General features: G+C 48.4%; 1 protein-coding gene across 1 annotated transcript; it reads right to left on the bottom strand.

Moving 5' to 3' along the window:
• Positions 1 to 372: 372 nt before the first annotated feature.
• On the bottom strand, positions 373 to 14,281 carry LOC133415883 (A disintegrin and metalloproteinase with thrombospondin motifs 2-like). The gene is made up of 25 exons (XM_061702412.1): positions 14,201 to 14,281; positions 12,780 to 13,159; positions 10,709 to 10,889; positions 10,536 to 10,633; positions 10,393 to 10,476; positions 9,561 to 9,644; positions 9,334 to 9,487; positions 8,861 to 8,966; positions 8,633 to 8,776; positions 7,966 to 8,098; positions 7,639 to 7,752; positions 7,425 to 7,570; positions 7,081 to 7,173; positions 6,623 to 6,705; positions 6,276 to 6,409; positions 5,972 to 6,095; positions 5,594 to 5,674; positions 5,353 to 5,516; positions 4,718 to 4,877; positions 4,520 to 4,652; positions 3,706 to 3,913; positions 3,500 to 3,629; positions 2,592 to 2,666; positions 2,416 to 2,527; positions 373 to 2,220 (listed from the first exon to the last, which is right to left on the bottom strand). The coding sequence occupies exons 1-25, from the start codon at positions 14,268 to 14,270 to the stop codon at positions 1,707 to 1,709; spliced, it is 3,705 nt and encodes a 1,234-aa protein (XP_061558396.1). The 5' UTR covers positions 14,271 to 14,281; the 3' UTR covers positions 373 to 1,706.
• Positions 14,282 to 14,945: the final 664 nt, after the last annotated feature.

The following is a 14,945-nucleotide window of genomic DNA, read 5'->3' on the forward strand; positions in this document are numbered from 1 at the left end:
TGTGTATGGAGTCATGACAATTCATTTGTAGATGTCTGCTATCTGAATTACACATATCTCTAACTCCAATTTGAGATATCTACGATTTGATTCTGACTCGTCATCAATCCAGTTCAAGATCTGTTTAATTCACCCGAATTCAAGACGTGTCTCTTTTCAGATATTTTGAATCAAGTTTCAACTGGACAAAATGAATTCCGACGAGTCAGAATCAAATTGTAGATGCATCAAAGTAGAGTTAAAGCTACAGTATCCATAGTTCCATCGCAGATATCTGTAAGTCACGAGTGGATATTGGCGGCTGAATAATAGATGTCTTTAATGAGAAACCCGTGCACATGCATAGCAAAAGCGACGTCATTTGTCGTTGGCCAAATGACTTTGCAGATATTTGAAATTCAGTTTCAACAAGGCAAAACCCATTTACAGATATCGATCTGTCGTTTCGACTCGTCGCAATCACGTTACAGATGTCGCATCGGCGATGAAAATTCCAACATTTGAAACTGGAATCAGAGACGACGAGTCAGAGACGATGTCGCTATCTACAGTATTCATTCTGGATAGTCAAACCTAGCTTTGAAATGTTAGAAAGGGTTCCCATAGATTCTGAACGCTGAAATAAATGTCTATCTCCAAATTTGTATTCAGCTTGGAGTTGGACCACAAATGGTTTCCTCCACTTCCTGCCCCGTGTCAAAATGAAATCTGAAAACATATGACACTAATGATCCTCAAGTAACTGCTTTCAAAATTGTCACCTTACTAAAGATTGCGAAATGTTTTGCCTCTGAATGTGGAGCTCTTCTCGGTGCAGGGGCAGATCTATTCCAGGGGGAACCAGGGGGCGCGGGCCACCTCAAAATCCGGAAAATTGCACGAGGCTACTTGTCTCGTCACCTTTAGCAGAAAGCTCCGATGTAGAGTGGATATAAAAAGTCTACGTGCACCTGTTCAAAGGCCAGCTTTTTTGTAATATCAAAAAGGAGACCAAGATAAATCATTTCAACCTTTTTTTTTTTTTTTTAACCTTAAACGTTATGTGACCTAGAAGCTGTAGAAGTGAAAGAAAATCAGTTATTAGAGAGTGTGCAAACCTTTTCTACCGCATTATATCATCTGTTTCATTTTACATCCCCAAAATGTATTTTCCCCCAAATTTAGCTATAGAAGTTATCGTGATGGAAAAAGTTTTGAAATGATTTATCTTGGTTTCATTTTTTTCCATCACCAAAACCTGGCATTTAAACGGGGGTGTTTGGACTTTTTATTAGGGCCCAACCGATTCCGACATTTAGAAGAATAAAATTCAGATAGGTCGGCCGATTAATAAAAAAATATATTATGAAAAAGAGAATACTTAATACAGATTTGAACTACAGGCAGAACATTTGACTGTTTTACAAGATTTTGTCCTTGAGTATTTGTCTCACTTCACAACAGAGCGAAAAATCTGGAAAGAATTCTTGCCGATATTTTTGATATGTGTAAAAAAAGAAAAAATTGTAAGGACAATCGGGCGATTTGAAAAGGGCTAATTTCGGCTGGCGATTAATCGGTCGTGCCCTCGTATCCTGCTCATTGAATTGAAGTCATCATGTGGTTGATTGTGGTTGACTTGATGAGTGAGTTGAGACTTTGCCTTTTATTGGACTCACAAAAACAAGCCAGCGCCACCAGACGAACAAAAACGCAAACGACGTGTCCTACAAGGCGCCGGGTCGGCGGCGCCGTCCGGGCCTCCGCAGCTTCTCGTTCAGAAGCTCCTGGATGCGTTTGTTTTGCGTCCGCTCCCGGACGGGGGGCACCCGGGGCACAAAGTGGCTCTGCGGGCCCCTCGTCCCGTCAGCGTCCAATCCCACGATGCCGTAGGAAACCTCGCCCGCCGACTGCTTCGCCGCCTTCGGCGACGTCGCCCGAAAGGAAGACGAACGTCCGCCGGAGGTGCGCCTCCCGCTCGGGGCGATGACATCGGCGACTGTCCCGAGCGGCGGGGTTAGTGCTGTTTGCCCCGCGGCGGTTACCATAGCAACAGAGGTTGCCATAGCAGAAGCGGGCGTGGACTCCGTGAGGAAAAACGGCGGCGCGGTCACGGGAGTGACGAGCGCGTCGTCGTCGTAATCCACGTAAATAAAGTCGGTGGTGCTGGGGGGCGGAGTCACTGTCCATGTGCTGCTGGAGGGGGAGGGGCTCGGCTGTGGCGTCACTGTGGCGGAAACGCTAAAAAAACCAAAAACCAAAAGAGCATTATGAACACGTACGAACGCTTAGAAACACTTCCGATGGCCTATGAACATGCAAATGAAGTCTTAAACGTACGAATGCTTGCAAACGCGTAGGAACACTCATGAACACACACAAACGAACAACACACGTGAAGACGTATGAACACTCCTAAAGGCGGTTGCAGGTCACCTGAAGTTGCTGCAGGACTTGCAGCACATTTGTCGGTACCCGGCGTTGGCACAGTAGCGACCGAGCGCCTCCAGCCGACAGAATGCCGAGCGGTCGCCACGGCAACGCTGCCCTGCAGAAACAACAAGGTCAGCTGTCGCGTAACAGGAAGAGGAAGCGGAAGGAGTCTGCCGTACTTGAGGCGGTCTTAGCCGGCGGGACGTCCGTACTGGATCTGGACAGCCATTGGACCATGAAGTTCTTCGGGTCGCCTGCGCCGCAAAATCAAAAATGGAACTATCATTTTAAACAGATCAAAAATAATAGTCTGTTTTAAAAAAAAACTCCACATGTACAACAATACATTCCATTTCGTGTAAAAGAATTCAACGTCCGAAAAATTCAGGGTATAAAATGCATTGTCTAAAATACTCCAGTTGCACCAATAGCTCGTATATCAGCTCCCAAAAAAATTCTCCCACACTGTACGCAGCGATACCTCACGTCAGGCCGCTGACGTACGGCTGACGTTTCCTTGCCACGTCCAAGGAAACGTTTTCTTTTGGAACAATATTTGATGAGAATAAAACACATTTTCATCATAACACTGAGTGCCGAGTACTCACAGTCACGAGTACTCAAATGTTAGTACTCTGTACGCGTACTTGGTCTGAAACGAGTGGTATCTTAAAAATACCAGAAAAGGTTTCCAAAGGAACGTTAATGTTATGTTAAAGCTAACCTTATCAAGTAACATGTGGGCAGGAGAGAATTTGTATTTATTTTTCTGCGGGCACTGCAACGGATTAATAGCATTTCCATTCATTTCAATGGGGAACATTGATTTGATTTGGTTAAAAGTAGTCCTCTAAATCGTTACTTGAGTAAATCAATACTCGGGGAAAAACTACTCAAGTACTAAGTAACTAGTAAGTACCTTATCGATTTTTGTGACCAGAGCATGCAGATACAAAAAAGAATGCCCAACAATATGATGATATATTACTCCGACAGGTACAATTTCAAGAAATTCAAGTGTTAAGGCTCAAGGTATGAGTGTCCTTCCGCATCCACGCACGCCGTGAGACACGCGACGCATGCTTACCGCCACACGGTGGCGCTCGGCAGGTGCGGTTGGCGATGGGCGGGACGAGACTGCAGTTCCCCGAGGATCCTTCGGGCCGGACGCAGGCTACCTGACGCTCCTGCGTGCCGTCGCCGCAGGTGACGGAACACTGCGACACAGAAGCTGCGTCAGTGCCACGCGTGAACCCGCCTCGCGCCCCCCACGCCCCCACGCCCGCCCTTTACCGGCGTCCAGGGCCCGGCCCGCCACACCGCCGGGCACGGGAGGCGGTTGCAGGGCCGTTTGGCGTCCGGCCGGCGGTCCTGGCAGAGTTCGCTGTTGACGGAAAGCCGGCGCCCGCCGACGGACACCAGCTGGCAGCCCACCCAGCGACGCTGCCAGCCGCTTTGTCCACAGGAGGCGCCGCAGGCCTCCCAGCCGCCGGTCATCCAGCTGATTGGTTGAGAGCAGGAAGCAATGGGGCTCATAGAGTGTTACTATGGTGATGCGATGTCGCAGTCAGTTGCGTGTTACCGTGACGACTGTCTGATGTTATCGAACAGTGGCGTCTACGATGTTACCGTGGCGGCGAGCAGTGTTAGATATTGCCGCGACGGCCGTCTATCGCTACTGTGGTGACCGGCAGTGTTACCGTGACAACGATCTGACATTACCGTGGTGCCCATTTGAGGGTCGCTGTGGCAACCGTCTGACGTTAACGTGGACACCTTTGAGTGTTGGGTGTTACCGTGACAACCGTCTGATGTTACCCTGGTGACCGATAGTGTTAGTTGTAGTAATAGTGTTGCTACTGTCTGATGTTACCACGGCGAAAATTTGAGTGTCACCGTGACGACTATGTGTCGTTACCGTCGCAACCATTCACGTGTTATCGTGACCACAGTCTGACTTTACCGCGGAGACCGTTTGAGTTACCGTGACAAGAATCTGACGTTACCATGGTGACCCTTTGAGTGTTACGGTCAGGACTATCTGACGTTACCACGGTGACCAATTGAGAGTCGCGTGCCTGACGTTACTGTTCCATTTGAGCGTTACCGTGGCGGGCTGCAGACGTCGGTGTTGCAGCTGCGCGTGATGGCTCTCGGTTTGCTGATGTTGGAGCACAACGTTCTCTGAACCATCACCCCGTCTGCCTTCCGGCGGCATCCGAAGCGGGTGTACTGTTTCCCTGGTGACCAAAGGAGGAGGAGTCAACCGGCATTCCCTTTCCACGGCAAGCGGGCGACGCCGTACCTCCTCCGCATGACTGGGAGCACTGAGACCACTGCTTGAGCGCCCACTCGTAGAAGATGGCGTCCTCCTGCACCAGGTTGGACTCCAGCGAAGAGCGCAGGTGGTCCTGGATCACGTACTTGTAGGACACCGTCAGCTTGGCATCGCCATGGGAACGGAGCTGATGGAAAGAGTGCTCGTCACGCTTCGTGCGGCCCTGTGCCGCCAAACAGTGTTGCCGACAGTCTGCAACGAGTTTGGTGATTGCAAAGGTCCTTCGCCTTCAATTTATGAAACATGTTTCATTTATTACGCTCCAAGTCGACATATGCAAAGCAGTTGAAGATTTTTTCAAATTTGGTTGTCAATATTTTCCATGGCTTCTCATTTCAAGTCCAAATTGTAGTTCAAATATAAAGTATATAATAACAAGGGAATACAGGGGCAAATGTGAATATCAGTGATTCTGAATATGTGATATGCGTGCCACTCGTGGTTTTCAGGTTCTCTCCAGCGGTGCGCGATAGTGCGACTTTATTTCTTGTAAGATTGACATTTCTTCCCCTCCCTAAAAACATTTTTCCTTGAAAAAAGACTATTTGAAGTCGTACGTCGCGTCTGGCTTTACGTGACAGGATCCGAGGTCCAGGACTCACCATGAGGACCACGGCGTACTTGAGCGGCCCCTCGGTCTGGACCACCTCCTGCTCCTCGCTGCGGGTGTACCGCCAGGCCACGCCCATCTCCACCAGCACGCGGGACGTCGGCTCCGCGTCCTCGTCGTTCAGGAACAGGCGGCCGCTCTCCTGGTTCTTCACCGCTAGACGAGCGAGAAAGTCAAGGCGAGCCGCGCCGAGGCATACGCGAGTCGGCTCGGGAAACGGCGGCGGCGCCTACCGAGGACGTGAGGGGTCCTCCTGAACTCCTGCACCAGGAGGTGTCGCGCGCCTCGAGGAATCTCCAGGATCTTCAGGTAACCTAGGCCACAGCCGACAATCAAGCCACTCAAAGACACCCTGTGCAAAATTGGATCCGGGGGCCCTCTATTTCTGCCAGTGATATTCATTCGTGATCATATTGCAACACTAATACACTGCTGACGTGCAGACGTTGAACTTTTCTCGTTACTCTGTTCTTTCGCAATACTCCAGGCTGCGTTGAATGTTAATCGCTCCCCTCGGTGGGCGCGGGGCCCTACGCAGGCGCTCATTTGGCTCGCGGCTTCGGGCCGCTATGGTCGCCGAGCTCGACGTTCGCCAGCGATCGTCAAGTCACCTGTTTTGTTGGCGCTGCGACTGAAGTTCCCTTTGACCACACGACAGCGGGAATGATCTCCACCGCACACCCCGCAACGGTCCTCCTGGAGGTCCGACGCGATCTCCCCGTCGCAGCCCACGTGCTGCGAGGAGGCGGGGAGGCGAGGAGGCAATTCGACAAGGACACAAAGAATTGAGATGATGAGACAAGTAGGGAAGGACCATAATGAAGAGAGACGCTCACTCGCCTAATGGTGCTGACATGAAACTTAGCTGTCAAATCCAATGAATAAATACAAGATAAAATGAGACGAGCTAAAGACCTCACACTCTCCTCGAACACACACGCTGTAGGCGTCCCTGTAGGAGCACAGCGTCCCATCGTGCACTGCTCTCTTCATGGACACCAGTGCGCCCGTCTCGTCGGAGCGACAGAACAGATTGCATCGCTCGTCGGCTGTTAAGAAACGTGAGACGTGGACACGCATGGGAAGTGTGACATTGCGGGTGGGAGACAGCGCCCCCGTCAGGCGCAGTCCTGTCTGAGGATTCCACGTGTCCGTGGGTTCAAAGAGAAGACTTTTTGACCAAAAAACCCAAACTACATTCCCAGATTACGGCGTGGTGACTTGAACATGTGGTGCGCATGTGTGTGTGCGCGTGTAGTTACGGTTGGCGTGTTCGACAGGCAGCCAGCGATGTTTTTTTCCTCCATGTTCTAAAAAGTCATCCCAGGCGCTACACTGCTCCGCCCTGAAAGACACCACATTACGGGTCCTTCTCGGTCATGCCAAATTATTACGCGTCAGCAAGTCATTCCAATTCACCAAGTTATTCCTTGTCATTCCAATTCATTCCAGTCATTAGGCCATTCTAAGTCATCAAGTCTTCTCAGGGCATTGAATTGATCACAGGTGGACTCTTCTGTTTTTTTCCAAGACAGCCAGAACAGTCGCAGTTGTCTTTTCCAGGACAACCGGAATAGTCCAATCACGATCAATTCGATGCCCTGAGAATACAACGACGTGGCCGAATGAGACAAGTCACCGAGTCTTTCCAAGTCAATCCGGTCACCAATGGATTCCAGTCATCTGTTCAGTCCACTTTGGACTTTGGATTCTTACTGACCTGAAGTCTGTCATGGCGGGGCACTGGTGCTGTTGGTTGCACAGTTGGAACTCGAAACTATTTCCAAAGCAGGTGCGCCCCCCGTTGGCTGGCCTGGGGACAGCAACAGTAAGCTTCTCTGACTGTGATCTACAGCTGCGTTTGAAAACATTCCCTACTCACTACTCCCGTTATCGGGGGGATTTACATGTATATTGTGGCCTACATAGGTGACTAAAAAGTCCACTTGAATTTATGTTATGTTGAATTTATGCAACTCACTATATATAGTGCATGATATTGTGAATAGAGAGTGATTCCTAACACAGCCTTCAACTTTGGGTTTCGACGGGCAGCTCACTCACGGCGGGCTGTCGCAGTTCCTGGAGCGGATCCGGACACCGCCCCCGCAAGTCCTGGAGCAGCTGGCGTAGCCGCTCCACGAGCTCCAGGCGCCATCTTGTCGCAGGAGGTTGGCCGTCAGCGTAATGCAGAAGCCTTTGAAGCAGTGCTGAGGAAGATGGAGATGTTCGTCGTGGACATAGTTCCATTCAGAACGGCGATGAACTGGGCGCTCACCTTGCCGGGTCCGCACGGCGTCCCGTCCAGAGGCGGACCCTTCTTGGATCTACAGAAAAAAGGATGGTTGTAGTCGCTGCACCACAGCTGCTGGCAAGGCTGCGTGTTGGGATACTGACAAGAACATCAAACAGACCAGCGTGGATCAACACCTTCCTAATAAAGAGACCAGCACAGGTGTACCTAATAAAGAAACCAAATTAGACCGCAGAGAGACCGCTGCGTCCACAACCACAAAAATGACAACTACATTGATGACAACAAAATCAACAACAATGCGATGAAAAGAACTATGACGAAATCAAAAAGGTGAAAGTTCAAACTTACAGCATTACAGGTTCCGTATCCTGGGCCGAAGTCAAAGCTGCACTGCTGCTCCATGGAGTACTCGAACCCTGGCAAAAGGGGCGGAGTCGGCCAGTCGGGGCTGAACGGGTCGTCCCGGAGACAGTCGTACGTGCTAACCAGGGAAACACAAGCACTCGTGACATGAGGACAGGACAGGAAGTGGACAAAAAGTAGACTGGGAGGGGAAAGGAAGTCTACAGGTAGCAGAAAGGAAGTGTACATTCAATAGACAGGAAGTGGAAGAGAAGGTGAGAGGAAGTGACAGAAACTGGATGGACAAGCATTGGAAAGAAAGTGGGCAAAAAGCGGACAGAAAGTGCATAGGAAGTGGACAAGACCTGGACACACAGTGGATGGGGGGTGGACAGGGAAAGGACAAGAAGGGGGACAGACAATGCACAGGAAATGCATCATAAGTCGACAGGAAGGGGACAGTTAGTGGACAAGAAATGGACAGGCAGTAGGCAAGATGTGAGTAGGAAGTGGACAGCAATTAGACATGAAATGGACAGTAGGTTAAAAAGAAAGGGACAAGAAGTGGACAGGAAGGCGGTGAACGAGAAGTGGAGTAGAAAGGGACAGAGAGTGGGCAGGAAGTGTAAAGAAAGGGGACAGGAAGTGTAGCGTAACTGCGGTCTCGTCTCACTGCAGGTACTTGTGCAGCTCGCTCCAGCTGCATCTGGACCAGTGGTAGCGGTAGAACGTGGCCTCCACTTGTGGCGACATGATGCTGCCCAGGGACACGTCGTCGTCACACTCGTTGGCCTCGCCGTCGTGCTCCATTCCCAACCTGAGCAAGGACACGTGGCTGATGCTGACGCTAGCGCGGGCTAACAGCGCCGTGATTTTGCGTTTACGTGTTTGTGCGGCTCACACATGTCCGATTTCATGAGCAGCGACGAAGGCTGATGAGAAACCGTCTTCCAAGACCAGAACGCAACTCTGGTGCATCTGACACATTCCCGTGACCGGAGCGTAGCCTGCACAGAGCACTACTATTACTGGAACATTTGTGCTAGTATTATGCATCACCATTTTTGGTAGTATAGTGTTAGCAATAATAGTCGATGTCATATTAGCATTAGTGTAGACTTAGCTATAGTTATAGTAGAGGCCTTACTTAGCCTTACTATTATCATTAGTAGTGTTAGTAGTAGCAATCATATTAGCAGATGAATGTTGTTAGCAGTAGAGGTCATATTAGCATTTGTGTTGGGTGAGCAGTAGTCGTGGTATTGGGGAATGTTAGCATTACCATTAGTATTGGCATTAGGTCATATTCGCATCAGGTGACAAGAATTTGCATTAGGTCATATTAGCATATTAGCTGGATACTAGCATTGGTACCCTGCATGCCGGATGGTCCAAACTCTCGTCTGCTCAGGTAGACCAGGTGGTCGTGCTGCTGGTTGGGGTTCTGCTCCCTCTGCTGGATGTAGGACCAGCCGCAGACGTTCTCCAGACTCCTCTGGGCGTTTCCCACTGAGATCAGCTCCTGGGACTGGAGGAGAAACCCGGGAGCGTCACAACTATTGATGAGTATTGCTCTTCAGGCTGTGCGATGTTAGCGGTACCTTGGATGGAGACAGCATGATGATTCGCACCAGAACAATGTTGACATTGGCACCAAGGGAATGATCTTGATATATCTCGTTAACCTGCAACACATCAGTTAGAAGAATCTGCTGCAGCTTATCCGTGTTCTTCTCAAACGTTAGCACTGAACTTGAACCCTAATATCAGAGGTGGGGGACTCCAGTAACGACGACTTAAGGCGCCAATTGTAGGACTTGGAACTTGCTTGGCTAAAACTTATGAAAGACTCCACTTGACCTGATATTCCTGAGACTGTACTTCACTTAGACTAATTATATAACTTGACAGGTGTTGCCTGTTGACCATTTTCAAAATAGTGTGCCACTTGTTTTGTTTTTGGAAGAAAAGTTTTTGTTTGTGTAAAGTGTGCAAACCTGGCAACCAACCAGTATGCTATGATGCGGAGTGCAGATGCAACTCCATGAAGCAAGCATCATGGGGGGAAATTGCAGTATTATTACATTTGGAATCAAAGATGAGTTTTTGTTTTTTTCCATCAAATTGGGAAAAAGAAAATGACAACCTGCAAAGTCTTCAACTCAAATATAAGGGCTACAACAACTACAACATCTAGTTCATTTGTCACGATAGAATCCACGTTAACTTCACAGTTTAGCTCACCGATGGCTGATCAAACATGAACTAGATGCTTGACATGCTTGACATTTGGTGGGCACGCCACTTGACCTGCTTGCTTTTTGCCTCAGTAACTTGGGACTCACTTGAAACTTGAAGGTTAAGACTTGAGACACACTTATGACTTGCACATACAGTATGTGACTTACTCCCACCCCTGGTGCGTCCACTTACGATGTTCATCAGGGTGATAAGATATTTCTGGACGTGTTCTTGTCCGTGAAAAAGAAGGACGGAATAATCCACAGCTAGCAGGACCTGCGGAGGCGGGAGAATGAGTGCTGTGATTGGCTGGGGAGGAACGTGATTTCCTTTACCTCTATGTTGAACATATCCGCCTCTTCGATGTAGCGGCGCCGCCGCCAACCTGAAGTGGATTTGGAACTTAGCTGTTCCAAGGAACCTAAGAGCGGTCCTGAAGATACCACAAGGAAAATCTCAACAGATGTCATTGTGGGATTGGATGACTATGAGCAAGAGTTCTTCTGACCTCGCAGGAAGTCAGCAGTTTGATTGACTGCCCGTTGTTTGGACTTGATGATAGCGGACGATGGATAGACGATGTGTTGTCTTCCTCCTTCATGATGCTCGTCTTCGCCCTGGCCTCCCAACCCCCGGCGATGCAACGGCTCGATGAAGAACTCCTCCTCACTTGTTCGGATCATCCCAGCCTGCCGACACGCACACGATCTACTCATCCATTGGAGATCTACAGAAGATCTACTGAAGGTAACATTTAAGGTTGACAGAAGATCTATGGTCGTTTATTTACGACCTACTGAGGATCTACTTAAGTTCCACCAAATACCTACTGAGAATCTACCTTGGGTTAACTGAAGAACTAGGATCATTTACTTAAGTGGTATTGGGGATCTTTTGGAGTTTTACTGAAGGTCTGCTGAAGATCTATTGAGGGTGTCCTGAAAATCTAACAAATATCTAATCAGTGTTTACTAAAATCAAATGATCCACAGAGAATCTACTGGAGTGCTACCGAGCGTCTGCCCAGGATCTGCAGATGGTTTACAGAAAGTCTCCTGACAATCAACTCAGTGTTTACTGAAAATCTACTTTAAGAGCTGCAGAACATCCTAAAGATCTCCAGATCGACCGAGGACCTACAGAAGCTTTTCTGTGGACCTACTGAAGATCCACTGAGGGTTTACCAAAAGTCGACTGAATACAGTATCTGCACAAGTGTTTATTGAATATCTACAAAATATCTATGGTGTTGTAATGAAGATCTACTTAGCATACATCTAATAAGGATCTACTGAGGATCTACTGAATGTCTCCTTGGGGTGTACTGAATATTTACTGAGGGTTTACTGATGGTCTGATGTGGTTCAACTAACTGTGCACTGAGGGTCTAGAACGACTCTAGAGTGGATGCAGTAGACTGAGGATTGGCATTGAAAGTGAGTGGTTGGTGGAGAACAGAACAGAACAGAACAGAACAGGAAAGTGTTGGGAGCAAAAGGAAGTTTGGAAAAAAGACATGCGTTTCAAAATAAGAGGGAGTGGGAGTTAGCGTGACGAGAAGTCCTGCCCTTGCGAGTGTTTTTGCAGCTCATTCCTTTCAACGAGTCTCATCTTTCCGCAACATCTGGATCCCATCACAGCTGCACTCCGGCAGTCAGACGTTGAAAAAGCTTCAGTGCACCGCCAGTGCGGCCAGTGTGCACGTGGCGGCTGCTGCTTTTTACAGCCTTTGCTCGCTCTCTCGCTTGATCTCTCCAATCTTCTCTCCGTCTATACATCAGCTATCTCACATTTTTACTCAATTGTTTCCTATCCTTTATTGAGCCAAGGAACACACGCACACACACACAAAAGCCATAATTAGGGGCTGTGAACAATGAACCCCAAACTAGTGGAGGCCACTGTACACTGAAAAAATGATGGTCTTGTCTCAATTTACTCACAAATGTACTTCCTCAATTGGCCTGTTTGGTTGAACACAACTCTGTTAAACTGTTATATGAATGGCAACAGGTGGATACACAGGTTCATTGGACCTTCTGCCATCTAGTGGAAGAGCATTTCATTGTTCTACCTGTCACTATACATCACTGGCATGGACAGATGACCAAAGAGACATTATTTGTCAAAGATAAATCATGATTTTCAAACCAGTGAAGTGAAATGGGATCACTTTCCGAGGCACAGCAGCACCCCAGAAGATCCCACGATAATGCGCTTGGGAACAGAGGCGGCGATACACATGAGTGTGTCTGTGTGTGTGTGTGGGGGGGTGGAGGTGCACTGCCCCCCCCCCCCCCCCCACACACTTTTTACCCTATGCGCACCTACGAGTGTGATGGGCCCCTTTTCGGCAATGGAAAATGCCGATCCCACCCCGTCTACAATTATTTTTCGGGATGGAAAAGTTCGACTAGCCCTGTACTTGATACTATACCCGACAGTGGACTTGACCGTATACTGAGCTAAGCTAATTAGCTGCCAGTTGAAGAACGGAATGTTAGTGATGCTAACATGCCAGCAGCTAGCTAACGAGCCGACGGTTAGCATGCCGAACGTTTTCGAGAGGCGGCACCCACCAGTCCATCACAGTTGCTAAGGGCAACGCTTGTGCGCTCCATGTTGGACACGCCCCCCGTGTAGAAGCAGCCGGTGTCTCTAATTGGCTCTGAGCGCTTAAGTCCTGACTCCTCCCACCACTCCATGGTGGCTCGCGGGGCCACCAGGCGGCGGTTGGCGCGCAGCCGCAGGTGCAGCTCCCGCCCAAACACCGTCACATTGTAGAAGAGCTCCGACTCAGAATCCGCCGTGTCTGTCCACGATGTCTCGTTCCAGGGGGCGTGTCTTTTGCTGCGGGGCGGAGAGTGGGCAGAGACCGACGCCGACAGGAAGCGGCCCCGCGCGTCGGTCCTGATTGGAAGAACCACGCGGAATTCGGACAAGACCTCTTGGAGCGAATCTGAGAAAGACCATCACTTCATTGAATGATCACGTTTTTGAAATGAGAAAGACAATCCATCACCTCACTGACCAATGATCACTTTTCTAAAATAAAAAAATACAATCCTACAATTTAATCATCAATGATCAATGGTTACTTGAGAAACACAATCCATCACATCATTGAGCAATTATGTTTAAAAAAAAAAAAGAGAAACACAATCCACCACGTCATTGGTCAATTATCTTTTTTTAAAAAAGAGAAACACAACCCATTACATCATTGATCAATATTTTTTTTCCATGAGAAACACAATCCCTCACATCATTGAGGAATTATGTTAAAAAAGAGAGAAACACAATCCATCACGTCATAGATCAATGATGACTTTTTCAAATGACAAACACAATCAATCACCTTCACCTCATTGATAACTTTTCCAGCTGTCAGAGAAAAGACTTTCCAGCACATGATTTGCGGCCTGGAAACTTGTTGGAACGCTACGAAGACTCCTCTTCTTGTTTCTTACTAGAGAAGATCGGAGACGCCACTGGTATGTGATGACTATTATTTATGGAGTCTTTGTTTGTTATGTCGACTGAAGCTGTTCTGTTCGATGGAAATTGTTATTCACCGAGTACTGGACAATGCTCAGCCTGAGAAGTAATTCTGTATATTTTCTATGTCTGTCTTTGATTTGAGGTGGGCAACCTAATCTAAAGCTCCTGTAAATAGTTCAAGTGTTAAATAAAGCCCAAGAAAACTAGATGATTAAGTGTCCTCTTCCATCTTGTCAGCCTTTTCAAGGTCTGGCAAGCTAAAATCACAAGAGAATTCAACACACATGCACACTCCATTACACATTCTTACAGCTTTAGACAACTTCATCATCCTATCAAAATACATATTTGCACTCCAGAGGAATGATGTAAGCACGGTAAATAAAGTACGTTGGAGCTTACAGCACATTTTCTTTTGACGTGCAAAATGGAGGAGCCAAGTTCAATCAATGACAATTTGAGGAGTACGACTCGTAGTGTTAGTAGTATTTGCGGTTACCTGTGCTGTGTGTGCTGATGGCGGCGGCGCGCGCAAACACAATGAACACCGTGCACACTAACAAGTCCATGTCGTCATGTCTTCACGGCTTCACGTCGTCATGCGTTCATGTCTTCTTCACGTCTTCATGTCCCGGCGACTGACTCTCAGTGTGCGCGTGAGTGTGTGCGTGTGCACACGCAACCGACAAGTCCGCTCGACTCCTGACTCCACCCACAAACTCTATTCTGTATGTGTGTTGCTACACACTCAGTCAGTGAGAAAGAAAACAGTAATATGATAAAATAACAACTTTGTGCACGTGGATTCTGCACCGCGGCCAATCAGAGCAGCTGAAGCTGGGTGATGTCATCAGTCGTCCCGGCCTTCACAGGGAGCAAGAGGAGCGAGAGAAACAGGAAGAGGGAGAAGAGAAAGAAGAGGTGAATAAAAAGGTAAGAGCAGGAGGAAGAGGAGTAGAAGGAGGAAAAGGGAGAGGTGGAGGAACGAAAGGGAAGAAAAGGAGGTGGAAGAGGAGAAGCAAGAGGAGTAGATGGGAGCATTTGATGGGGGCTCCAGTACTCTGAAATGCCCTACCCGTGGTTATTAGCGCTGCGACCCGAGTAGAATCTCGACTTAAGACTTATTTCTGCTCTTTGGCATTTACCGAAGTTCAAGTACACCTTGGCCTGTTTTACTGCCGCTTGTCATATCCCCTCCCCCCTCGTCTCCTGCTCGAAGAATCTGAATCCGAGGCTGTTGCTGT

Source organism: Phycodurus eques, chromosome 17 (assembly GCF_024500275.1).
Source record: "Phycodurus eques isolate BA_2022a chromosome 17, UOR_Pequ_1.1, whole genome shotgun sequence".
NCBI classification, from domain to species: domain Eukaryota; kingdom Metazoa; phylum Chordata; class Actinopteri; order Syngnathiformes; family Syngnathidae; genus Phycodurus; species Phycodurus eques.